This window comes from Pseudophryne corroboree, chromosome 8 (assembly GCF_028390025.1).
Source record: "Pseudophryne corroboree isolate aPseCor3 chromosome 8, aPseCor3.hap2, whole genome shotgun sequence".
Taxonomy (NCBI): Eukaryota; Metazoa; Chordata; class Amphibia; order Anura; family Myobatrachidae; genus Pseudophryne; species Pseudophryne corroboree.
In genome coordinates, this window is record NC_086451.1 from 439,543,196 (window position 1) to 439,569,710 (window position 26,515).

Here is a 26,515-nt window from a genome sequence, read left to right on the forward strand (position 1 = left end):
TCCAGAAGGTCCCACTGAAAAGTCCTCGCATGAAACCTGCCGAAGGGGATGGCCTTGTAGGCTGCCACCATTTTTCCCAGAACTCGAGTGCATTGATGAACAGACACTCTTTTTTGTTTTAGCAGGTCTCTGACCAAGTTCTGGAGATCCTGGGCTTTTTCCAATGGGAGAAAAACCCGCTTCTGTTCCGTGTCCAGAATCATGCCTAGGAAAGATAGCCGAGTCGTTGGAACCAATTGTGACTTTGGCAGATTGAGAATCCAACCGTGCTGTTGCAGCACTTTCAAGGAGAGCGACACGCTCTCCAGCAATTTGTCTCTCGATCTCGCCTTTATCAGGAGATCATCCAAGTATGGGATAATTGTGTCTCCCTGCCTGCGCAGGAGCACCATTATCTCTGCCATTACCTTGGTGAAAATCCTCGGGGCCGTGGAAAGCCCAAACGGCAACGTCTGAAACTGGTAATGACAGTCCTGTACAGCGAATCTCAGGTATTCCTGATGAGGAGGGTATATGGGGACATGAAGGTATGCATCCTTTATGTCTAGTGACACCATAAAATCCCCCCTTCCAGGCTGGATATGACCGCTTGAATTTGAACTTTTTTAAGTACAGGTTTAGGGATTTCAGATTTAAAATGGGTCTGACCGAGCCATCCAGCTTCGGGACCACAAACAGGGTTGAATAATACCCTTTTCCCTGTTGAACCAGGGGAACCTTGACCACCACTTGCTGTTGACACAGCTTTTGAATTGCAGCTAACACCACCTCCCTTTCCGGTGGCGAAGCTGGTAAGGCCGACTTGAAAAATCGGCGGGGGGGGGCACCTCTTCGAATTCCAGCTTGTAGCCCTGGGAAACAATTTCGATTGCCCAAGGATCCACTTCTGAAAAACCCAGATTTGACTGAAAAGTCGAAGACGTGCCCCCACCGGTGCGGACTCCCTTAGGGGAGGACTTTTGCTCCTGGGAGCTAGCCAACGCAGGTGTTCTTTTCCCTTTACCCTTACCTCTGGCAAGGATAGAGGAGCCCCGACCTCTTCTGGCCTTATGTGACCGAAAGGAATGCATCTGATACTGTGGAGTTTTCTTGTGCTGTTGGGGAACAAAAGGTAAAAATTTAGATTTACCCGCGGTAGCTGTGGCAACCAGGTACGCGAGCCCCTCCCCAAACAACACTTCACCCTTGTAAGGTAAAACCTCCATATGTTTCTTGGAGTCTGCGTCACCCGTCCATTGTCGGGTCCATAGAGCTCGCCTCGCAGAAATAGCCATCGCATTGGCTCTGGAACCCAGCAGTCCAACGTCTCTTTGAGCGTCCCTCATAAATAAGACTGCGTCTTTAATGTGGGCTAATGTTAATAAAATGGTATCCCTGTCTAGGGTATCCAGGCCCTCTGACAAGGTGTCTGTCCATGCTGCAACTTCGCTACATACCCATGCCGATGTTATTGCCGGTCTGAGCAAAACACCTGTATGCACATAAATAGACTTTAAAGTAGTCTCCTGTCTGCGATCAGCAGGATCCTTGAGGGCTGCCGTGTCCGGAGACGGTAGCGCCACCTTCTTGGACAGGCGCGTCAAAGCCTTGTCCACCCTGGGAGAGGATTCCCAACACACCCTGTCCTGAGCAGGGAAAGGATACGCCATAAGAATCCTTTTGGGAATCTGCAGTTTTTTATCTGGAGTTTCCCAAGCTTTTTCAAACAACTCGTTCAGCTCATGAGAAGGGGGAAAGGTTACCTCAGGTTTCTTCTCCTTATACATGCGCACCCTCGTGTCAGGGACAGAGGGGTCATCTGTGATATGCAAAACCTCTTTCACTGCAATAATCATACACTGAATACCCTTTGCCACCCTTGGGTGCAATCTTGCATCATCGTAATCGACACTGGAATCAGAATCCGTGTCGGTATCAGTGTCAGTTATTTGGGATAGGGGACGTTTTTGAGACCCCGACGGGCCCTGTGACCCAGCCCAATCCGTGGATTGACCCCCAGCTTTTTCCCTGGACTCTGCCAGGTCCAGTCTCTTATGTAATGAGGCCACACTTGCATTAAACATATGCCACATGTCCATCCATTCATGAGTCGGCGTTGCCGACGGAGACACACCACTCATTCGCTCCACCTCCTCCTTGGACGAGCCTTCCGCCTCAGACATGCCGGCACGCACGTACCGACACCCCCACACACACACAGGGATATATCTATAAGGGGACAATTCCCCAACAAGGCCCTTTGGAGAGACAGAGAGAGAGTATGCCAGCACACACCCAGCGCCTACAGATACTGGAAAATAACCCAGATAGAGCTTTTATTACCAATCAATGTGTAATACACTCACTGCGCCTTGAAAATGCCCCCCCCCCCCACTCTTTTCCAGCCCTCTGTCACCGAGTTCAGCAGGGGAGAGTCCGGGGAGCCAGCTTCTCTGCAGCGTTCTGTGGAGAAAATGGCGCTGTTAGTGCTGAGGGATCAAGCTCCGCCCCCTCCAGCGGCGGACTTCGGTCCTGCTTCAATATATAAAAAATGGCGGGGGATTTCTCCATTTACTGCCTCCACAGCCTAATGCCTCCTGATATGCCATACCCAAGGTTTATTGCTGCCCATGGTGCCCCCCTGCGCCCTGCACCCATCAGTGCCTGTACTGTGTGTGTAGTGTGTGGGAGCAATGGCGCGCAGCGGCTTACCTCAATGAAGATCTGAAGTCTTCTGCCGCCTTGAAGTCTTCTTTTCTTCTTATACTCCTTATACTCACCCGGCTTCTATCTTCTGGCTCTGCGAGGAGGACGGCGGCGCGGCTCCGGGACGAACGGCGGTGTGAAACCAGCGCAGTAGCCTAAGAAGCAGAGCCTATCACTTAAGTAGGTCTGCTTCTCTCTCCTCAGTCCCAAGATGCAGGGAGCCTGTTGCCAGCAGTGCTCCCTGAAAATAAAAAACCTAACAAAATTCTTTTATCAGAGAAATTCAGTAGAGCTCTCCTGTAGTGCACCCATTCTCCTCTGGGCACAGAATCTAACTGAGGTCTGGAGGAGGAGCATAGAGGGAGGAGCCAGTGCACACCCATACTAAAAGTTCTTTATAGTGCCCATGTCTCCTGCGGAGCCCGTCTATACCCCATGGTCCTTACGGAGTCCCCAGCATCCTCTAGGACGTAAGGGAAATATAACATACACACACAGGAAAATGTCAGACAGTTTCGCCCAAGTACTTCAGAGCGACACAGAGTATAAGGAGCCAGCCCACACAGCACCCCAATAGGCAGTTATTATGATAAATGACTGGCGCTGACAACCTTAATAGATTAAACAGTGAATAACACTCCCCCCCCCCCCCCTTCTATAACACCCTGGTACTGCAGAGGATAACTGGAGAGAAGTGGAGGGCAGCGCTCCCTGTCAGCGTCTCTGTAGTGTGATCTGCAGGGAGAAATTGGCGCTGGTGAGTGCTGGATCTGCTCTGAGGAGAAGCCCCGACCCCTGTAATGGCGCGTCTTCCTGCTCTTGTTATATTATAGTGGCCGGAAGTTGCTTGTTGCTAACAGTGGGATTAGCCCCTATTAGTTCAGATGACCAGTGTTAGGGTATTGCGTGGGCCCAGGGTGCCCCTCACAGCGCCGCACAACTGTACCGCTGAGCCCTCCGGAGCGCAGCATCAGCGCTGCGCTCCCAGCCTTGTGCCGCCATTCCCGCCGGCGTCCCGCTTACCGGGGCGCCGGCGTCATACTCACCACCGCATCTTTGGGCTCTGTTAGGGGGTGACGGCAGTGCTGCGGGAGCGAGCGGTCGCCTTCGGAGGCTTGCGATCAACACCCTCAGGAGCTCAGTGTCCTGTCAGCGGAGATAGGAGCCATTAACCTCAAGGGTTGGATCCTAATCCCCCCCTAAGTCCCACGAAGCAGGGAGGCTGTTGCCAGCAGCCACCCTGTACCTAACAGCTCTTAAAAAATAATAAAACTAGAAAAGCCCCTAGTAGCTGTGACCGACTCCATCGGGCACATTTTCTAAACGGAGTCTGGTAGGAGGGGCATAGAGGGAGGAGCCAGCCCACACTATTAAACTCTTAAAGTGCCCATGGCTCCCATGGGACCCGTCCATACCCCATCATGCTAATGTGGACCCCAGCATCCTCTAGGACGTAAGAGAAATATATAATATGTATATGGGTGTGGTACAAAATCAACACTCAGGATGTCAACATTCAGTGTCGACGCAGATGAGAGGTCGGCATACATTGACATGTCAACATTGCCAGAACGTCAATATTGTGATGGTCGACACGTCAGCCATGACCAATGGCGAGGGAAGTAAGGTAACCCTAAGCGCAGCATGACCCTAACACTAAAATAATAAAAATGTAAAATAAAAGTTGTCAAAAAATAAATCTTTTTTTCTTTGTAATCTTTGTGTATTTTTCTGTTTGCTGCCATGAGATCTATGTACTACTGTAGGTCATTACAAGATTCTGTGTCATTTTACAAATACTAGGTGATTCATTGCGCCCTACGGGCGCTTTTCACACCGTCGTTAGGGGCTACGCCCCGTTAACCTCTGCACGGCTTTGAACATATGCAGGGCGGTAGATAACAGAATCAGAAACGCAGGGCAGTATAGAGGGCATACAGAAATGGGGTCCGGTTGAGATAAGATAGAGAGGCGTAGGGGGGGGGAGAAAGGGAATGTACAGAAACGCTGTGCGATCGGTAAAGGATAGGGAGAGTCAGGGTGGTAGGGAGAGGATAAAGAGAGGCAAGGGGTTAGAGAGAAAATACCGTTGCAAGAGGCTACGACCCATTATCCCCTGCACGGGCTTCAGCTGTGCTATAATTGTTATTACATGGAGTATTACCTGATTTTTTTTTTATGGCAGTGGGTAAATATTGTAAGGGGGGAGGGCGTGCGATTGTCAAGGGGGCGTAGGCCTTTGTGAGGGCGTGCAGAGTGGCCGCAGGGCACAATGAATAACATAGTGTAGTATATACTGCTAGTGTCTGCATTATGAAGTACCAGATGAGTAACAGCAATGCACTGTAGATAAGATACCAAGGTGCTGGGGCCACAGGTAGCAGAGCCGCTTATACGCACAATGGTCACAGGTAGCAGAGCCGCTTATACACACAATACCCACAGGTAGCAGAGCCGCTTATACACACAATACCCACAGGTAGCAGAGGCGCTTATACACACAGTGGCTACAGGTAGCAGAGCCACTTATACACACTATGGCCACAGGTAGCAGAGCCGCTTATACACACAATACCCACAGGTAGCAGAACCGCTTATACACACAATACCCACAGGTAGCAGAGACGCTTATACACACATTACCCACAGGTAGCAGAACCGCTTATACACACAATACCCACAGGGGGCAGAGGCGCTTATACACACAGTGCCCACAGGTAGCAGAGCCGCTTATACACACAATACCCCCAGGTAGCAGAGGCGCTTATACACACAGTGCCCACAGGTAGCAGAGGCGCTTATACACACAATACCCACAGGTAGCAGAGCCACTTATACACACAGTGCCCACAAGTAGCAGAGCCGCTTATACACACAATGGCCACAGGTAGCAGAGCCGCTTATACAAACAATGGCCACAGGTAGCAGAGCCGCTTATACACTCAATACCCACAGGTAGCAGAGCCGCTTATAAACACAGTGGCCACAGGTAGCAGAGCCGCTTATACACACAATACCCACAGGTAGCAGAGCCGCTTATACACACAATGGCCACAGGTAGCAGAGGCGCTTATACACACAATGGGCACAGGTAGCAGAGCCACATGTACACACATGACCCACAGGTAGCAGAACCGCTTATACACACAATACCCACAGGGGGCAGAGCCGCTTATACACACAGTGCCCACAGCTAGCAGAGCCGCTTATACACACAATACCCCCAGGTAGCAGAGGCGCTTATACACAGTGCCCACAGGTAGCAGAGGTGCTTATACACACAATGGGCACAGGTAGCAGAGCCACGTGTACACACAATACCCACAGGTAGCAGAGCGGCGTATACACACAACACCCACAGGTAGCAAAGCCGCTTATACACACAGTGCCCACAGGTAGCAGAGCCGCTTATACACACAGTGTGCACAGGTAGCAGCGCCACTTATACACAATGGGCTGGTGCGGGGTTAACGCAGTTGGGGAGGGCCGGCTGTGGTGGTGTTGCGGGTGGTGGAGGCGCAGGTGCGTGGGTGTTGGGGGGGGGGGGGGGGCGGGTGCAGGGGTGCTGTGGGTGGGGGAGGGGGCTATTTGGTGGGGTGGTGCGGTTGGGTGGGTGTGAGGGTGCCACGGTTGCGGGGGCGGGTGGTGCTGCAGGAAGGGGAGGGATGGGGGTGGGGGAGCAGGGGTCCTGTGCGTAGGGGAGGGGCGGGGTGCCATGGGTGGAGGGTTGGGAGCAGGGGTGATATGGGTGTGGGAGGGGTTGTGGAAGAAGCTGGTGTGGGAGTGCCGTGGGTGGGGGAGTGGGGGGCTGCGGGTGGGAGTGTGGTGCCATGGGTGTGGGGACAGGTGTGGGGGGCAGGGACGGGTGCAGTAGTGCTGCGGTTGGGGTGTGGGAGGCGGCTGCGGGGGTTTGCGAGGGTTGGCGCGGGTGGGGGAGGGGGTGCGGGAGCAGGGGTGTTGTGGATGGGGGAGGGGCGGGTGCAGGAGGGGCAAATGCGGTGGTGGTGGTGCGGGTGGAGGGGTGTAGCGGGGGAGAGGTGGGTATGGGGGTGGAGTGGGGGAGGGGTGGGGTGACGCGGGTGGGGGAGGGGGCAGTTAGCCGGGGTGGTGCGGTTGGGGGTATGTGGGGGTGAGGGTGCTATGGTTGCAGGGGCGGGTGGGGGGGTGCTGCAGGTAGGGGAGGGTTGGGGGTGCGGGAGCAGGGGTGCTGTGCGTAGTGGAGCACAGCACCCCTGGGGGGGGGGGGGGGGAGCGAGTGCGGCTGTCAGTGTCAGCATGTCCCCCTGAACTCTGCAGCAGCCGCTAGTGGGGCGGGTAGTGTGAGTTCCGCTCACAGGCAGCGGCTGCTCTGTCACCAGAGAGTGTACGGGGAGAAGGGAGACAGGGGACTGGGCGGAGATAGGGAGGGGACTGGGCGGAGATGGGGAGGGGACTGTTCCTGGCCAGATCTGTGCCTGTGACTCCGCCCAGCGTTACGGCCAGGGTGGCACAGAATCACAGAGTTGGGCAAATATATAGGAGATAATTCATGTATGTTTATTTATTTAACATTACTATGATACTGCTTTTTCATGTTTCCAGCCTGTGTTTTTCATTTCATAGGTAAGTGAGACAGTATTGCCTCAAGTCATCCACCAGAGCTTGCTGTAACACTACAATAAAGCCTGGGCAGTCATGTCTCCCTATGTGCACAGTCCACTTTCTGTCACCAGTATGCTCAGCAGCTGTGTGCACATTTACTCAGTGACTATGACTGATCTATACTACACCATCTGACTGAGATCTCCCAGCAGCCCTCTCTCTCCTGCTGCCTCACTGCCAATCACCAACTCGCTGACGTCACCCGCCAATCACATCCGTCCTTGCTCCCTCGCCCCCGCTCATTGGCTATGACTTCTCGTACGTTCCGCCCCTCTCCTAAATAAATACAACTAAGCCACGCCCACCGTGGAGCGGTTGAGTCTATATCGGAGTGGCAGAAGGGACCTTGTGACGTACTTAGGGGAGGAGACACGTCACCAGGGGGAGGAGTGGAGCTCGTCGCCATTTTGCGGTACTGTGTGTTTCCGTGTCAGGTACCTGTAGCGCTCCTGAGGTAAATGTCTGTGATAAAGGTGGGGGAGACGGCTGTGGCAGGTTGTAGCAGTAGAGAGGACAGGGGCTGTGGTCGCAGAGAGATTGCTGGATGCTGTAACAGCATGAGTGAAGCGCACCGGTCCTGCATAGGCTTTAGTGCCCTCAGAGGGTTAGATAGAGGCAGTGTGTGAGGTATAGCTGGTTGGGTAACCCTAACAAAGGGTGTCCCCCTCTCCCAGCTATTCATAGGACTTATAGTCAGTGGGAACTTTATATAAGTCATATCTGGTAGCTGTTCTGTGGTTCCCTCACACCCATGGCAAAGGGAAACCTAGAATGGACCAGTGGTTTATGTATTCCATAGTAAGTAGTTATGAGCCCCCCAGGTGCTTGCGTTATGGGGGGCATCCCATGATGGTGGACGTTCACTTTGACATATGCTTGCCACCTGCAAATGCCCAACCGTGTTGCCTGCACAGCATGTAGGACATTACTAGGTTTTATTTCTTTTCATATCTGGTCTAAGGTCAGTATTAGCATCAATGTATAACTGTGTGGAGTTTGCATAGTCTCCCCTGTACTTGTGTGGGTTTCCTCCGGGCACTCCACTTCATCCCCATGATCCAAAAATATACTGGTAGGCTAATTGGCTCCCAACAAAAACTAACCCTAGTGTGTGTGTGTGTACGTGGGCAGTCTAGATGGGCCAAGTGGTTCTTCTCTACTGTCAAATTCTGTGTTTCTATGAAATCATTGGGAGGGATTTAATTTGGGGTGCAAGCAGCTGTTGCAATGGCATGTAACACGGGCAGTATTTGCTTAACCCCTGGCATGGACTCGCACATTTTTGCTCGCATCCCTATGGGGCTGTGGATATCATTCAGCGAGTCAGGCGTTGCCATAAATGCGGCTGTATGCTGTGCTTACTTGCGAGGGTGAGATATTTGCCCCTAATTGAATTCCCCCCCCTATATCTGTGGTTTCCACCCAAAGCCGTGATCTCTACAGCACCCTCCAACCAGTTTTTATTTTTTCCACAGACTGCCAACACATTACTGGCAGGGACAAGTAGAAAAGTGCCTGGAGGGGCGTCATCGACCCGCTGGAAAACATCAACTCTACATCCTAGGTGCGTAAACCTTGTGGGGCTCTGGTTATTTAAGATATCCATCTAGAGCTGCAATTTCTTTATCAGGGTGGAAATATAATTTACCGTAATATATGTGGGGGATTCTTTTAAGCAGGGTTACAGGGTTTGAGTTACACGCCCTAAACTATTCAAGCGGTAAACCCTGAAACAACGCACACTAACCCACAGATTCCACGCAGAGTGCTGTAGTCTATGGGCTCCTCATGCATTAATGCAGAGTCTGCTTTTAAACACACAATTTTTCCTCGCAACTACCGAGGCCAAATCCTCTGGGGCTTAGCGCGCATGATTCTTGCACCTAGCTGAATCCCCATCAAACAGCTAAGACATTTTTATCATGGCTTTAAAAATACTGGAGTTTACATCACATTATTATCATCAGTTATTTATATAGTGCGCACGTTCCATGTAGCATTACAGAGAATATCTCAGTCCCTGCCCCAGTGGAGCTTACAATCCATATTCTCGATCACAGGGTCACATATATACAGGTGGGGTTATTTTTTATCAGAAGCCAACTCAGTATGTTTTGGGGTGTGGGAGGAAACACACAGATACATGGGGAGAACATACAAACTCCACACGGATGTACCATGACTGGAAATTGAACTCTTGACTTCAGTGCTGTGCGGCATCAGTGCTAACTACTACACCATCCGTGCTGCGCACATGTGACTACACTTCTCTCACCAACGCAATAACATCAGTGTGCAAAACAAAACAATAAAAAAAAAATTGCAAAGTTAGGATAGTGAGTAAAGTTTTGCCCATCCCCTGTGTACTTCCTAAATCATGACTATCAAGAAAATCAAATAAAAAATATTTCTTGTTTGAGAATTCATTCAATATTGTGGAAAAATTTGGTCAAAAATGCACTGACAAAAACATTGTTTCTCTGACGTCCTAGTGGATGCTGGGACTCCGTAAGGACCATGGGGATATAGCGGCTCCGCAGGAGACAGGGCACAAAATAAAAGCTTAAGGATCAGGTGGTGTGCACTGGCTCCTCCCCCTATGACCCTCCTCCAAGCCTCAGTTAGATTTTTGTGCCCGGCCGAGAAGGGTGCAATCTAGGTGGCTCTCCTGAGCTGCTTAGAATAAAAGTTTAGTTAGGTTTTTTTTTATTTTCAGTGAGTCCTGCTGGCAACAGGCTCACTGCATCGTGGGACTAAGGGGAGAAGAAACGGACTCACCTGAGTGCAGAGTGGATCGGGTTTCTTAGGCTACTGGACACTAGCTCCAGAGGGACGATCACAGGTTCAGCCTGGATGGGTCACCGGAGCCGCGCCGCCGTCCCCCTTACAGAGCCAGAAGAGACGAAGAGGTCCGGTGAAATCGGCGGCAGAAGACATCCTGTCTTCAGACTAAGGTAGCGCACAGCACCGCAGCTGTGCGCCATTGCTCTCAGCACACTTCACACTCCGGTCACTGAGGGTGCAGGGCGCTGGGGGGGGAGCGCCCTGAGACGCAATATAACAGATTACCTTAGGTGGCAAAACAGAATACATCACATATAGCTCCTGGGCTATATGGATGTATTTTCTCTATCGTCCTAGTGGATGCTGGGGTTCCTGAAAGGACCATGGGGAATAGCGGCTCCGCAGGAGACAGGGCACAAAAAGTAAAGCTTTAGGATCAGGTGGTGTGCACTGGCTCCTCCCCCTATGACCCTCCTCCAAGCCTCAGTTAGATTTTTGTGCCCGGCCGAGAAGGGTGCAATCTAGGTGGCTCTCCTAAAGAGCTGCTTAGAAAAGTTTAGCTTAGGTTTTTTATTTTACAGTGAGTCCTGCTGGCAACAGGATCACTGCAACGAGGGACTTAGGGGAGAATAAGTGAACTCACCTGCGTGCAGGATGGATTGGCTTCTTTGGCTACTGGACATTAGCTCCAGAGGGACGATCACAGGTACAGCCTGGATGGTCACCGGAGCCTCGCCGCCGGCCCCCTTGCAGATGCTGAAACGAGAAGAGGTCCAGAATCGGCGACAGAAGACTCCTCAGTCTTCTTAAGGTAGCGCACAGCACTGCAGCTGTGCGCCATTTCCTCTCAGCACACTTCACACGGCAGTCACTGAGGGTGCAGGGCGCTGGGAGGGGGGCGCCCTGGGAGGCAAATGAAAACCTTTTTTGGCTAAAAATACCTCACATATAGCCTCCGGGGGCTATATGGAGATATTTAACCCCTGCCAGAATCCATTAAAGAGCGGGAGACGAGCCCGCCGAAAAAGGGGCGGGGCCTATCTCCTCAGCACACAGCGCCATTTTCCCTCACAGAAAGGCTGGAGGGAAGGCTCCCAGGCTCTCCCCTGCACTGCATTACAGAAACAGGGTTAAAACAGAGAGGGGGGGCACTAATTTGGCGTTAGAAATATATAAAAGATGCTATAAGGGAAAACACTTATATAAGGTTGTCCCTATATAATTATAGCGTTTTTGGTGTGTGCTGGCAAACTCTCCCTCTGTCTCTCCAAAGGGCTAGTGGGTCCTGTCCTCTATCAGAGCATTCCCTGTGTGTGTGCTGTGTGTCGGTACGTGTGTGTCGACATGTATGAGGACGATGTTGGTGAGGAGGCGGAGCAATTGCCTGTAATGGTGATGTCACTCTCTAGGGAGTCGACACCGGAATGGATGGCTTATTTAGGGAATTACGTGATAATGTCAACACGCTGCAAGGTCGGTTGACGACATGAGACGGCCGACAAACAATTAGTACCGGTCCAGACGTCTCAGAAACACCGTCAGGGGTTTTAAAACGCCCGTTTACTTTAGTCGGTCGACACAGACACGGACACTGAATCCAGTGTCGACGGTGAATAAACAAACGTATTCCTTATTAGGGCCACACGTTAAGGGCAATGAAGGAGGTGTTACATATTTCTGATACTACAAGTACCACAAAAGAGGGTATTATGTGGGATGTGAAAAAACTACCGTAGTTTTTCCTGAATCAGATAAATTAAATGAAGTGTGTGATGATGCGTGGGTTCCCCCCGATAGAAAATTATGGGCGGTATACCCTTTCCCGCCAGAAGTTAGGGCGCGTTGGGAAACACCCCTTAGGGTGGATAAGGCGCTCACACGCTTATCAAAACAAGTGGCGGTACCGTCTATAGATAGGGCCGTCCTCAAGGAGCCAGCTGACAGGAGGCTGGAAAATATCATAAAAAGTATATACACACATACTGGTGTTATACTGCGACCAGCGATCGCCTCAGCCTGGATGTGCAGAGCTGGGGTGGCTTGGTCGGATTCCCTGACTAAAAATATTGATACCCTTGACAGGGACAGTATTTTATTGACTATAGAGCATTTAAAGGATGCATTTTCTATATATGCGAGATGCACAGAGGGATATTTGCACTCTGGCATCAAGAGTAAGTGCGATGTCCATATCTGCCAGAAGATGTTTATGGACACGACAGTGGTCAGGTGATGCAGATTCCAAACGGCACAAAGGTGTATTGCCGTATAAAGGAAGAGGAGTTATTTGGGGTCGGTCCATCGGACCTGGTGGCCACGGCAACTGCTGGAAAATCCACCGTTTTTACCCTAAGTCACATCTCTGCAGAAAAAGACACCGTCTTTTCAGCCTCAGTCCTTGCGTCCCTATAAGAGTCATATCTGCCCAGGGATAGAGGAAAGGGAAGAAGACTGCAGCAGGCAGCCCATTCCCAGGAACAGAAGCGTTCCACCGCTTCTGCCAAGCTCTCAGCATGACGCTGGGACCGTACAGGACCCCTGGATCCTACATGTAGTATCCCAGGGGTACAGATTGGAATGTCGAGACGTTTCCCCTTCGCAGGCTCCTGAAGTCTGGTTTACCAAGGTCTCCCTCCGACAAGGAGGCAGTATGGGAAACAATTCACAAGCTGTATTCCCAGCAGGTGATAATCAAATTACCCCTCCTACAACAAGAAAAGGGGTATTATTCCACATTATATTGTGGTACTGAAGCCAGAAGGCTAGGTGAGACCTATTCTAAATCTAAAAAAATTTGAACACTTACAAAGGTTCAAATCAAGATGGAGTCACTCAGAGCAGTGATAACGAACCAGGAAGAAGGGGACTATATAGTGTCCCGAGACATCAGGGATGCTTACCTCCATGTCCAAAATTTGCCCTTCTCACTAAGGGTACCTCAGGTTCGTGGTACAGAACTGTCACTATCAGTTTCAGACGCTGCCGTTTGGATTGTCCACGGCACCCCGGGTCTTTACCAAGGTAATGGCCGAAATGATGATTCTTCTTCGAAGAAAAGGCGTCTTAATTATCCCTTACTTGGACGATCTCCTGATAAGGGCAAAGTCCAGGGAACAGTTGGAGGTCGGAGTAGCACTATCTCGGATACTGCTACAACAGCACGGGTGGATTCTAAATATTCCAAAATCGCAGCTGATCCCGACGACAAGTCTGCTGTGCCTAGGGATGATTCTGGACACAGTCCAGAAAAAGGTGTTTCTCCCGGAAGAGAAAGCCAGGGAGTTATCCGAGCTAGTCAGGAACCTCCTAAAATCAGTGCATCATTGCACAAGGGTCCTGGTAAAGATGGTGACTTCCTACGAAGCAATTCCATTCGGCAGATTTCACGCAAGAATTTTTCAGTGGGATCTGCTGGACAAATGGTCCGGATCGCATCTTCAGATGCATCAGCGGATAACCCTATATCCAAGGACAAGGGTGTCTCTCCTGTGGTGGTTACAGAGTGCTCATCTTCTAGAGGGCCGCAGATTCGGCATTCAGGATTGGATGCTGGTGACCACGGAGGCCAGCCCGAGAGGCTGGGGAGCAGTCACACAAGGAAAAAATTTCCAGCGAGTGTGATCAAGTCTGGAGACTTTTCTCCACATAAATATACTGGAGCTAAGGGTAAATTTATAATACTCTAAGCTTAGCAAGACCTCTGCTTCAAGGTCAGCCGGTATTGATCCAGTGGGAAAAACATCACGGCAGTCGCCCACGTAAATAGACAGGGCGGCACAAGAAGCAGGAGGGCAATGGCAAAAACTGCAAGGACTTTTCGCTGGGCGGAAAGTCATGTGATAGCACTGTCAGCAGTGTTTCATTCCGGGAATGGAAACTGGGAAGCAGACTTCCTCAGCAGGCACGACCTCCACCCGGCAGAATGGAAACTTCATCGGGAAGTTTTCCACATGATTGTAAACCGTTGGGAAATACCAAAGGTGGACATGATGGCGTCCCGTCTGAACAAAAAACGGGACAGGTATTGCGCCAGGTTAAGAGACCCTCAGGCAATAGCTGTGGACGTTCTGGTAACACCATGGATGTACCAGTCGGTGTATGTGTTCCATCCTCTGCTTCTCATACCTAAGGTACTGAGACTTATAAGACATAGAGGAGTAAGAACTATACTCATGGCTCCGGATTGGCCAAGAAGGACTTGGTACCCGGAACTTCAAGAGATGCTCACAGAGGACTTATGGCCTCTGCCGCTAAGAAGGGACTTGTTTCAGCAAGTACCATGTCTGTTCCAAGACTTACCGCAGCTGCGTTTGATGGCACGGCGGTGGAACGCCGGATCCTAAGGGAAAAAGGCATTCCGGAAGAGGTCATTCCTACCCTGGTCAAAGCCAGAAAGGAGGTGACCGCACAACATTATCACCACATGTGGCAAAAATATGTTGCGTGGTGTGAGGCCAGAAAGGCCCCACGAAGAAATTTCAACTCGGTCGATTCCTGCATTTCCTGCAAACAGGAGTGTCTATGGGCCTCAAATTGGGGTCCATTAAGGTTCAAATTTCGGCCCTGTCGATTTTCTTCCAGAAAGAAGTGGCTTCAGTTCCTGAAGTCCAGAAGTTTGTCAAGGGAGTATTGCATATACAACCCCCTTTTGTGCCTCCAGTGGCACTGTGGGATCTCAACGTAGTTCTGGGATTCCTCAAATCACATTGGTTTAAAACCAGTCAAATCTGTGGATTTGAAGCATCTCACATGAAAAGTGACCATGCTCTTGGCCCTGGCCTGGACCAGGCGAGTGTCAAATTGGTGGTTTTTTTCTCAAAAAAGCCCATATCTGGTTGTCCATTTGGACAGGGCAGAGCTGCGGACTCGTCCCCAGTTCTCTCCCTAAGGTGGTGTCAGTGTTTCACCTGAACCAGCTTATTTTGGTGCCTTGCGCCTACTAGGGACTTGGAGGACTCCAGGTTGCTAGATGTTGTCAGGGCCCTGTAAATATAGGTTCCAGGACGGCTGGAGTCAGGAAAACTGACTTGCTGTTATCCTGTATGCACCCAACAAACTGGGTGCTCTTGCTTCTAAGCAGACTATTGCTAGTTGGATGTGTAATACAATTCAGCTTGCACATTCTGTGGCAGGCCTGCCACAGCCAAAATATGTAAATGCCCATTCCACAAGGAAGGTGGGCTTATCTTGGGCGGCTGCCCGAGGGGTCTCGGCTTTACAACTTTGCCGAGCGGCTATTTAGTCAGGGGCAAACACGTTGGTAAAATCCTACAAATTTGATACCCTGGCTAAGGAGGACCTGGAGTTCTCTCATTCGGTGCTGCAGAGTCATCCGCACTCTCCCGCCCGTTTGGGAGCTTTGGTATTATCCCCATGGTCCTTTCAGGAACCCCAGCATCCACTAGGACGATAGAGAAAATAAGAATTTACTTACCGATAATTCTATTTCTCGGAGTCCGTAGTGGATGCTGGGCGCCCATCCCAAGTGCGGATTATCTGCAATACTTGTACATAGTTACAAAAATCGGGTTATTATTGTTGTGAGCCATCTTTTCAGAGGCTCCGCTGTTATCATACTGTTAACTGGGTTCAGATCACAGGTTGTACAGTGTGATTGGTGTGGCTGGTATGAGTCTTACCCGGGATTCAAAATCCTTCCTTATTGTGTACGCTCGTCCGGGCACAGTATCCTAACTGAGGCTTGGAGGAGGGTCATAGGGGGAGGAGCCAGTGCACACCACCTGATCCTAAAGCTTTACTTTTTGTGCCCTGTCTCCTGCGGAGCCGCTATTCCCCATGGTCCTTTCAGGAACCCCAGCATCCACTACGGACTCCGAGAAATAGAATTATCGGTAAGTAAATTCTTATTTTAATCCCCTGCCATTTTACACAAAAAAGCGGGAGATAAGGACGTCGTGAAGGGGCGGAGCCTATCTCCTCAGCACACAAGCGCCATTTTCCCTCACAGCTCCGCTGGAAGGACGGCTCCCTGACTCTCCCCTGCAGTCCTGCTTCAGAATCAGGGTAAAAAAGAGAAGGGGGGGGCATTGTTGGCAGCAAATAACAATAATTAACAGCAGCTATAAGGGAATAACACTTATATAAGGTTATCCCTGTATATATATATATAGCGCTGGGTGTGTGCTGGCAGACTCTCCCTCTGTCTCTCCAAAGGGCTAAGTGGGGTCCTGTCCTCTATCAGAGCATTCCCGGTGTGTGTGTGCTGTGTGTCGGTACGCGTGTGTCGACATGTATGAGGAGGAAAATTATGTGGAGGCGGAGCAGTTGCCTGCGTTGGTGATGTCACCCCCTAGGGAGTCGACACCTGACTGGATGATTGTATTTAAACAATTAAGTGATAATGTCAGCAATTTGCAAAAAACTGTTGACGACATGAGACAGCCGGCAAATCAGTTAGTGCCTGTCCAGGCGTCTCAGACACCGTCAGGGGCGCAAAAACGCCCGTTACCTCAGTGGGTCGACACAGACCCTGACACAGATACTGAGTCTAGTGTCGACGGTGACGAGACAAACGTAATGTCCAGTAGGGCCACACGTTACATGATCACGGCAATGAAAGAGGCATTGAACCTTTCTGACACTACAAGTACCACAAAGAAGGGTATTATGTGGGGTGAGAAAAAACTACCAATATTTTTTCCTGAGTCAGAGGAAATAAATGAGGTGTGTGAAAAAGCGTGGGTTTCTCCCGATAAAAAACAGCTAATTTCTAAAAAATTATTAGCATTATATCCTTTCCCGCCAGAGGTTAGGGCGCGTTGGGAAACACCCCCTAGGGTAGATAAGGCGCTCACACGTTTATCTAAACAAGTAGCGTTACCGTCTCCTGATACGGCTACCCTCAAAGAACCAGCTGATAGAAGGCTGGAAAATATCCTAAAAAGTATATACACACATACTGGTGTTATACTGCGACCAGCAATCGCCTCAGCCTGGATGTGCAGTGCTGGAGTCGCATGGTCGGATTCCCTGACTGAGAATATTGATACCCTGGATAGGGACAATATTTTGTTAACTATAGAACATTTAAAGGATGCATTATTATATATGCGTGATGCACAGAGGGATATTTGCACCCTGGCATCAAGAGTAAGTGCTATGTCCATCTCTGCCAGAAGAGCGTTGTGGACGCGACAGTGGTCAGGGGATGCGGATTCCAAACGGCACATGGAAGTATTGCCGTATAAAGGGGAGGAGTTATTTGGGGCTGGTCTATCGGACCTGGTGGCCACGGCAACGGCTGGAAAATCCACCTTTTTACCCCAGGTCACTCCACATCAGCAGAAAAAGACACCGTCTTTTCAATCTCAGTCCTTTCGTTCCCATAAGTACAAGCGAGCAAAAGGCCACTCCTTTCTGCCCCGGGGCAGAGGAAGAGGAAAAAGACTGCACCATGCAGCCGCTTCCCAAGAGCAGAAGCCCTCCCCTGCTTCTGCCAAGTCTTCAGCATGACGCTGGGGCTTTACAAGCAGACTCAGATATGGTGGGGGCCCGTCTCAAAAATTTCAACGCGCAGTGGGCTCACTCGCAAGTGGATCCCTGGATTCTACAGGTAGTATCGCAGGGGTACAAACTGGAATTCGAGGCGTTTCCCCCTCATCGTTTCCTGAAGTCTGCTTTACCAAAGTCTCCCTCCGACAGGGAGGCAGTTCTAGAAGCCATTCACAAGCTGTATTCCCAGCAGGTGATAATCAAGGTACCCCTCCTGCAACAAGGAAAGGGGTATTATTCCACGCTGTTTGTGGTACCGAAGCCGGACGGCTCGGTGAGACCAATTTTAAATCTGAAATCCTTGAACACTTACATAAAAAGGTTCAAATTCAAAATGGAGTCACTCAGAGCAGTGATAGCGAACCTGGAAGAAGGGGACTATATGGTGTCTCTGGACATCAAAGATGCTTATCTCCACGTCCCGATATACCCTTCTCACCAAGGGTACCTCAGGTTTGTAGTACAAAACTGTCACTATCAGTTTCAGACGCTGCCGTTTGGATTGTCCACGGCACCTCGGGTCTTTACCAAGGTAATGGCCGAAATGATGATTCTTCTACGAAGAAAAGGCATTTCAATTATCCCTTACTTGGACGATCTCCTGATAAGGGCAAGATCCAGGGAACAGTTAGAAGTCGGAGTAGCACTATCTCAGGTAGTGTTACGTCAGCACGGGTGGATTCTAAATATTCCAAAATCGCAGCTGATTCCAACGACACGTCTACTGTTCCTAGGAATGATTCTGGACACAGTCCAGAAGAAGGTGTTTCTCCCGGAGGAGAAGGCCAGGGAGTTATCCGAGCTAGTCAGGAACCTCCTAAAACCAGGACAGGTCTCAGTGCATCAGTGCATGAGGGTCCTGGGGAAAATGGTGGCTTCTTACGAAGCGATTCCATTCGGAAGATTCCATGCAAGACCATTTCAGTGGGATCTACTGGACAAATGGTCCGGATCGCATCTGCAGATGCATCAGCGGATAACCCTGTCGCCAAGGACAAGGGTGTCTCTCCTGTGGTGGCTGCAGAGTGCTCATCTACTAGAGGGCCGCAGATTTGGCATTCAGGATTGGATCCTGGTAACCACGGATGCCAGCCTGAGAGGCTGGGGAGCAGTCACACAGGGAAGGAATTTCCAGGGCCTGTGGTCAAGCTTGGAAACGTCTCTTCATATAAACATTCTGGAACTAAGGGCCATTTACAATGCCCTAAGTCAAGCAAAACCTCTGCTTCAGGGTCAGGCGGTGTTGATCCAATCGGACAACATCACGTCAGTCGCCCACGTAAACAGACAGGGCGGCACGAGAAGCAGGAGGGCAATGGCAGAAGCTGCAAGGATTCTTCGCTGGGCGGAAAATCATGTGATAGCACTGTCAGCAGTATTCATTCCGGGAGTGGACAACTGGGAAGCAGACTTCCTCAGCAGACACGACCTTCACCCGGGAGAGTGGGGACTTCACCCAGAAGTCTTCCACCTGATTGTAAACCGTTGGGAAAAACCAAAGGTGGACATGATGGCGTCACGTCTAAACAAAAAACTGGACAGATATTGCGCCAGGTCAAGGGACCCTCAGGCAATAGCAGTGGACGCTCTGGTAACGCCGTGGGTGTACCAGTCAGTGTATGTGTTCCCTCCTCTGCCTCTCATACCAAAAGTACTGAGAATCATAAGAAGGAGAGGAGTAAGAACTATACTCGTGGTTCCGGATTGGCCAAGACGGACTTGGTACCCGGAACTTCAAGAGATGCTCACGGACGAACCGTGGCCTCTACCTCTAAGAAAGGACCTGCTACTGCAGGGGCCTTGTCTGTTCCAAGACTTACCGCGGCTGCGTTTGACGGCATGGCGGTTGAACGCCGGATCCTGAGGGAAAAAGGCATTCCAGAAGAAGTCATCCCTACTCTGGTCAAAGCCAGGAAGGACGTAACCGCAAAACATTATCACCGCATTTGGCGTAAATATGTTGCGTGGTGTGAGGCCAAGAAGGCCCCTACAGAGGAATTTCAACTGGGTCGTTTCCTTCACTTCCTGCAAACAGGACTGTCTATGGGCCTAAAATTAGGGTCCATTAAGGTTCAAATTTCGGCCCTGTCGATTTTCTTCCAGAAAGAACTGGCTTCAGTACCTGAAGTTCAGACATTTGTAAAAGGGGTGCTGCACATACAGCCTCCTTTTGTGCCTCCAGTGGCACCTTGGGATCTCAATGTGGTGTTGAGTTTTCTAAAGTCACATTGGTTTGAACCACTTTCCACTGTGGACTTAAAATATCTCACATGGAAGGTGTCGATGCTGTTAGCCTTGGCTTCAGCCAGGCGTGTGTCAGAATTGGCGGCTTTATCATATAAAAGCCCTTACTTGATATTTCATTCTGACAGGGCGGAATTGAGGACTCGTCCTCAATTTCTACCTAAGGTGGTTTCTGCATTTCACATGAACCAACCTATTGTGGTACCTGCGGCTACCAGGGACTTAGAGGACTCTAAGTTGCTTGACGTTGTCAGGGCCTTGAAAATATGTTTCCAGGACGGCTGGAGTCAGAAAATCTGACTCGCTGTTTATCCTGTATGCACCCAACAAGCTGGGTGCTCCTGCTTCTAAGCAGACGATTGCTCGTTGGATTTGTAGTACAATTCAGCTTGCACATTCTGTGGCAGGATTGCCACAGCCAAAATCAGTAAAAGCCCATTCCACAAGGAAGGTGGGCTCATCTTGGGCGGCTGCCCGAGGGGTCTCGGCTTTACAACTTTGCCGAGCAGCTACTTGGTCAGGGGCAAACACGTTTGCTAAATTCTACAAATTTGATACCCTGGCTGAGGTGGACCTGGAGTTCTCTCATTCGGTGCTGCAGAGTCATCCGCACTCTCCCGCCCGTTTGGGAGCTTTGGTATAATCCCCATGGTCCTTACGGAGTCCCAGCATCCACTAGGACGTCAGAGAAAATAAGATTTTACTTACCGATAAATCTATTTCTCGTAGTCCGTAGTGGATGCTGGGCGCCCATCCCTAGTGCGGATTGTCTGCAATACTTGTATATAGTTATTGTTACAAAAATTCGGGTTATTATTGTTGTGAGCCATCTTTTCAGAGGCTCCTTTGCGTTTATCATACTGTTAACTGGGTTCAGATCACAAGTTGTACGGTGTGATTGGTGTGGCTGGTATGAGTCTTACCCGGGATTCAATATCCTTCCTTATTATGTACGCTCGTCCGGGCACAGTATCCTAACTGAGGCTTGGAGGAGGGTCATAGGGGGAGGAGCCAGTGCACACCACCTGATCCTTAAGCTTTTATTTTGTGCCCTGTCTCCTGCGGAGCCGCTATATCCCCATGGTCCTTACGGAGTCCCAGCATCCACTACGGACTACGAGAAATAGATTTATCGGTAAGTAAAATCTTATTTTCAGGCTGAGTATTTGCACACCCCTTACACATTCGAACACAATCAAATGAAACATGATTGGGCAGAATAGTAAGTAGTGAAATAATCCCGGCTCAGTAGAGTGCCTGGTTTATTTAGTATGGTTTGCTTGTAGTACAGCGAGTAAGCATTGTATACTTGCATTTAGGTTATATGCTATAAATGTATTTGTCATTTGTATTAATGTTTTATATTTTACTCTATTATTTTGTTTAGATTTTCCTTGAAACTAAATAAGAAAGATGAATTACCAACATCTCATCACATTCACAAAAGCCCGTGAAAAATCAGATTTTTGGGAAAATGGCGAGCATAGTAAGAGGAGAAGGCCACAGATCTGTCGGGTGAATACTACTGGGGAAGAGGCAAGAAGGTTCTATGAGAGTCTTGTAAATGAAAGAGAACAGTCTGCAGCAAGACCACATTCTCGGAAGCGCAAAGTGGCACGTCGTTTGCCACCTGAAGAGCCCCGGGAAGGTGGTTCCTACCGCAGACCAACCACACCTGCTGAGGAAGCTAAGGATGAGAGAATGGGGCACCAACTGCTAAAGTGTTCACAACATGGAGATCTAAAAGGTTTAAAAAAATTACTTGAGAAAGAACATTGTGACATCAATTTTCGGGATAGCTACTTCTGGACAGCCATGATGTGTTCCGCATATGCAGGGAAGGAGGACGTAGTCACGTATTTGATAGCAAGAGGCGCAGCTTGGGTTGGAGTTTGTAACACCCAAGGGAAAGATGCGTTAATGTTAGCAGAAGAAGCTGGGCATCAGGACATTGTCAAGCTCCTGCAGGATTCCTTAACAGGACAACCAGAAGAGTCCACACCAAGGTCAGTGGTGGTTTTATTGCATTTTAATTTAATTTTTTTGTTTTTAAGGCACTAATAACTGCAACGCGGTAAAGTCTGCGTTATAAAGTTACGCTATATGATGTATAGAATATATATAACTAAAACATGTACCTATGATGTTGCTTATTCAGAACAAATGTGAGACAAATGATAGGACCCTGCACATATGAGCTTACAGCCTAGAGGGACAGGGCAACGCAGAGACAATAGGAGCTAGAGAGACAGGCGTGGGCATGGCACTGGTAGATCATGTAAACAAAGTAGTATCAGGTTGGGTAAGTAGGCTATAGTGGAAAGGTGAGCTTTTCTAGAGCAATTGTTATCTTATGATGAGGTCAGGGTGGATGAAGGTCAGCACTCTGAAGGAAAGTGTCAAGGGCATTACACAGTGCAGAGATGTGTGCTGAGCAATCTATCACAGACCGCTCAGCACACATCTCTCCCCCCGACAGGGGCCGCTCATTTCACCCAGTGGGCGAAATGAGCGATGTGCTAGATTGTATCTGCATGCAGGCCAATCTAGCACCGGCGATAGTGACGCAAGGGGCCGTGCAACGCTATCGCTGTGGGGCGTACACACGGAGAGATCCGTGCTTAAATTCTAAGCAATCTAGTCAGATTGCTTAGATTTTAAGTACGGATTTCTCCGTGTGTACCCCCCTTCAGACTCTTGAATTACTTTCTTCCAGTAATAGGGAACCAGTAAAAAGACTTTCAGATGTGGCGCAGCAATAGGAAGATCTGTCCCATTGTGGCATTTAAGATAATTTGTAGAGGGGGAAGGCCAGAGAGTAGGAGGCTGCAGTAATCAAGGCAAGAAATGATGAGCGAGCACGGATAAGGGTTTTGTGAACACCCCGAGCGAGAGAGGATTGTACTCTGGCAATGTTTCAAAGGAAGAGAGTGCAAAGGACTGTACGTGTATGCAGTGAAACAGGACGGAGTCCAGGATATTACCTAGACAGTAAGCTTGGGAAACAGTAGATATTGATTAAAAAAACAACGTAACTTTATATCTGGAACAAACCATGTTGTCATGCAAGGGGAGTAATTAAATTTTATATATTTATGTGCAGGGTAAATACGGTCTGATTTTGCATTTAGCTCACAAATGTTAGACAGCTATATACTTAAACTGCAATTGAGATTTCAGTTTGGACACACCCCACTCAAATCTAATTCTCTGCAAATGCCTCATCTGCCCTGCCTACAGTGCTACCTACCATGGTTTTGTTATTTTTTGCTTTTACATGTAAATCCAAATCAGGCACATTGTCAACAATGAGGGAGACTGTAGAACGAGTTGTAACACAAGGGGAGCGTAAGGGGGGGGGGGGGGGGGGGGGGTGTAAGCTATGCTTTGGACCCTGAGCTCTAGTTAGCATTGGGCCCTGAAGGAGGGCGATGGCATAGTGGCAGTTGGACACATGAGATAAGAGTTAAGGTCATGAGAGGACAGATAGATTTAAATGTCGGTCATAGTAATGGGCGAATGATCGTATGAGTTTACAGAGAAGTGGTATAAAGAGCAAAGCAGAGGGTGAGTATGGGTTAATGACTCTTCCACTTAGCTGTGAGTAGATCGTTGGTCACTTCAGTAACGGCAGCTGCATTGGAGTGTAAGGGCAGATGTATTGTACTGGCATGGATCTTGCCGGTATAACTCCTTTTGCTTCGCCTCTTTACCATGGTGAAGCAGGAAGCACTAGCGACGAGAAGTATGAACATCTTAGCTGCCGGAGTGAAAACTGATGCGCTGAGTCTCAATCCGGCAGCCTTTACTGGGCATGCACAGATCGCGCGGGCAGCCTGGAGCACAGCAGCAGCAGCCGCAGACAGTGGCAACGACATATGCAGCTGTCAAAATCAATAGCTGCAGATGTCAGAACGGTCAGTGCCACTGTCCATTCATACATTGGCCAGCACATTGGCTATCTTAAAGATAACAATACTGATAATGATAGGGGAGCATAGAGCCGTAGAAGTGGTATCAGCACACATACCCTGCTGATACCACTTCCTACCCCCCCCCCCCCCCCCCCCGCCCCCCCATAGTGCACGTCTACCCCACAGTGAGTGGAGAGAAAGTGGGTCAGGCAGTTGTAGTAATTATGTACAAGGACGTAAGGCCCTGTAAGGTGACTGAAGGAATAAGGACATTGTTGTAACCTACAACAATGGTACTAAACGTAGAGGTATATTGTTCAAATAATACACACAGCTTTTTTCCCCCAATGCTTTTGCAGTCTTAATTGGTTACACTGCTTTCTCTTATGTCCACTTAATGGAAGGCACAACCTAGCTAGCTAGAATTGCGCAGAGACGCACATTGTCAACATTGCACTAAAGGGACAGTGCCTTTACCACCTCTTTTATCCGGAAAAAAAAAAAGTCCCTAAAGTACCGTTTAGTTTAGCTTCATTCATGGTTAATATTAATCAGGCACATTTTTACTAATCATAGCCAATGTTAGGTGAAGTGCTGCATTTTCACTACACTGGGTGCTTTTTAAGGAAAAATAAATACTAATGAAACAGAGAGAAAAAAATATATCTTAGCAATGATTACAGCAGTGATTTTGTTTTGCAGGACGCAGCCATTGGACAGAAAATACTGTGAGGTCTGCAAGGCCCATTACCAGGAAGACAGTGTGGAAACGCACGAACGCTCTACTGTCCATCTGTTTAACAAGAAGAAGACGTTTCCCTCTACATACTACGTCATACCAGAACACAACATTGGGTTTAAGATGATGCTAAAGGAAGGCTGGAATCGGGAGTCAGGTCTTGGACCTGACGGGACTGGCAGAAAGTTCCCTGTTCAGACTGTTCTCAAGAGAGACCAAAAAGGCTTGGGCTTTAAAAGTGACCAGAAGCCCAAAGTCACCCATTTTGCTGCCAATGACACTTTGGCTGTAGCCAGACAGGTGACCAAGAACCCGAGAACTGAAAGAGTCGCCACTATCAGCAAGAAAGAGGAGAGAAGGAAGGAAGTAAAATCAAAGGCCTGGGAGCGAGATTTGAGGACTTACATGAATATTGATCTGTAGCAAAGGGAACATAACTTTATCATGTGCCTCCCTCAACAAAACATTTTTAATAAATTATGGAATTTAATAGGTCTGATGGGGTGGTATCTGCTATAGCGCGATGCGCACAGAACGCCTTCAGAAAAGATTAGCATATGTTCTCAGTGGCCAATAGCTTATATAATTTTTCCTCATATCCCAGCGAGGAGAACAAGAAAATATAGGCAAACACTCCTGGCCATAGTAAGCGGTAACATGCACAGCCATATACGGTGGTGTCAGGTGGCACATTGCTCTGGTTAGAATTCCCTAGTTGAAGTAAATCACTGAGCTATAGAAAATAACCGGTTTACCTCTGGTCTGCTGCTAATAAGATGCTGATTGATAATGTAGATATCTCCTATATATTAGCCCAACTCTGTGATTCTGTGCCTGGCCGTAACGCTGGGCGGAGTCACAGATCTGGGCGGAGTCACAGATCGAGGAGAGGACGGAGGCTGGATGCAGGGCAGGATCAGGAGTTAGCTGTGCAGGAAATAATTATTACACGTCCTGCCTGCGACTCCCCGTCCCGGCACACTCCTCCTGACTTTTGCTCATGGCGGGTACTGGGGTGAGGGCTGCCACTCTCTGCCGCCAGGGCCCCTCCCTCACATGGATGCCGGCATGATGAGAGCCGCCAGATAGCGGTATACAGGGCAGAACTGCTGCTGCGCCCCCCCACCTGTCCCTCCCCCAGGCGGGCGGCTCTGCTCAGGGAGGCAGTGAGGCGCGCAACTGTCAGTGCCGGGTGGTGAGGCTGCGGGGTCCCCGTGCGGCCGATGCTGGGGTCTATGTCCTCCTATTTGTCTCCATCCGGCCCACACCTACCTGCCGCCATTGCGCCTGCGCAGCACATCAGGGGGGGGGGGGGGAGAGGGACAGAGAGGAGGGGGCTGCAGCACAGACCCCATGCACTCAGCACCATGTTACTAGCGGGCTCCCACGTCCTATGGGGGTCATTCCCACCCGTTCGCTCACTGCGTTTTCACGCAGCAGAGCGAACGGTTCCCTGCTGCGCATGCGCCAGCCCCTTTGTGCGCATGCGGCACGGCCGACGGCCATGGCAGGACAGCGATCGCCTCTGCCTGATTGTCAGGCAGAGGCGATCGAGGGGGCGGGAGGGGGCGAAACACGGCGTTTGGCCCCCATTTCGTGGGCGCGGTCCGGCCAACGCAGGCGTGGCTGGACCGAACGGGGGGCGGGCCGCAGCGGCTGCGTGATGTCATACGCAGCTGCTGGGGAGCGAGGAGTAGCTCCCGGCCAGCACCCTAAAGCTGCGCTCGCCGGGAGTTACTCCTGAAGTGCAAAGGTATCGCCGCTGTGCAATGCCTTTGCACTTCTGCGAGGGGGGGCCGGACTGACATGCGGGGCGGACTAGCCCTGTTCTGGGCGTCCCCCCGCGTGTCAGGAAAGATGATCGTAGCTGTGCAAAATTTTGCTCAGCTACAATCCACTCGGAATGACCCCCTATGTTGGGATGGGAGCTGGTGACATAACTGCACTTACCAGATTACCACAATGCCAAATCCAAAATCAAACCAAAAATTACATC

The 26,515-nt window shown here is 49.9% G+C and overlaps 1 protein-coding gene across 4 annotated transcripts; it reads left to right on the plus strand.

Moving 5' to 3' along the window:
• The first annotated feature begins 7,639 nt into the window (after positions 1–7,639).
• Positions 7,640–25,009, plus strand: GPANK1 (G-patch domain and ankyrin repeats 1). Of its 4 annotated transcripts, none has more exons than XM_063938081.1 (4): positions 7,640–7,780; positions 8,802–8,890; positions 21,254–21,872; positions 24,483–25,009. In XM_063938081.1, the coding sequence occupies exons 3-4, from the start codon at positions 21,280–21,282 to the stop codon at positions 24,940–24,942; spliced, it is 1,053 nt and encodes a 350-aa protein (XP_063794151.1). In that variant the 5' UTR covers positions 7,640–7,780; positions 8,802–8,890; positions 21,254–21,279; the 3' UTR covers positions 24,943–25,009. The 4 variants fall into 4 exon arrangements, with proteins under 4 accessions (XP_063794151.1, XP_063794152.1, XP_063794153.1 ...); XM_063938082.1 differs by having other exon boundaries at positions 7,640–7,760; XM_063938083.1 differs by having other exon boundaries at positions 7,640–7,738.
• Positions 25,010–26,515: the final 1,506 nt, after the last annotated feature.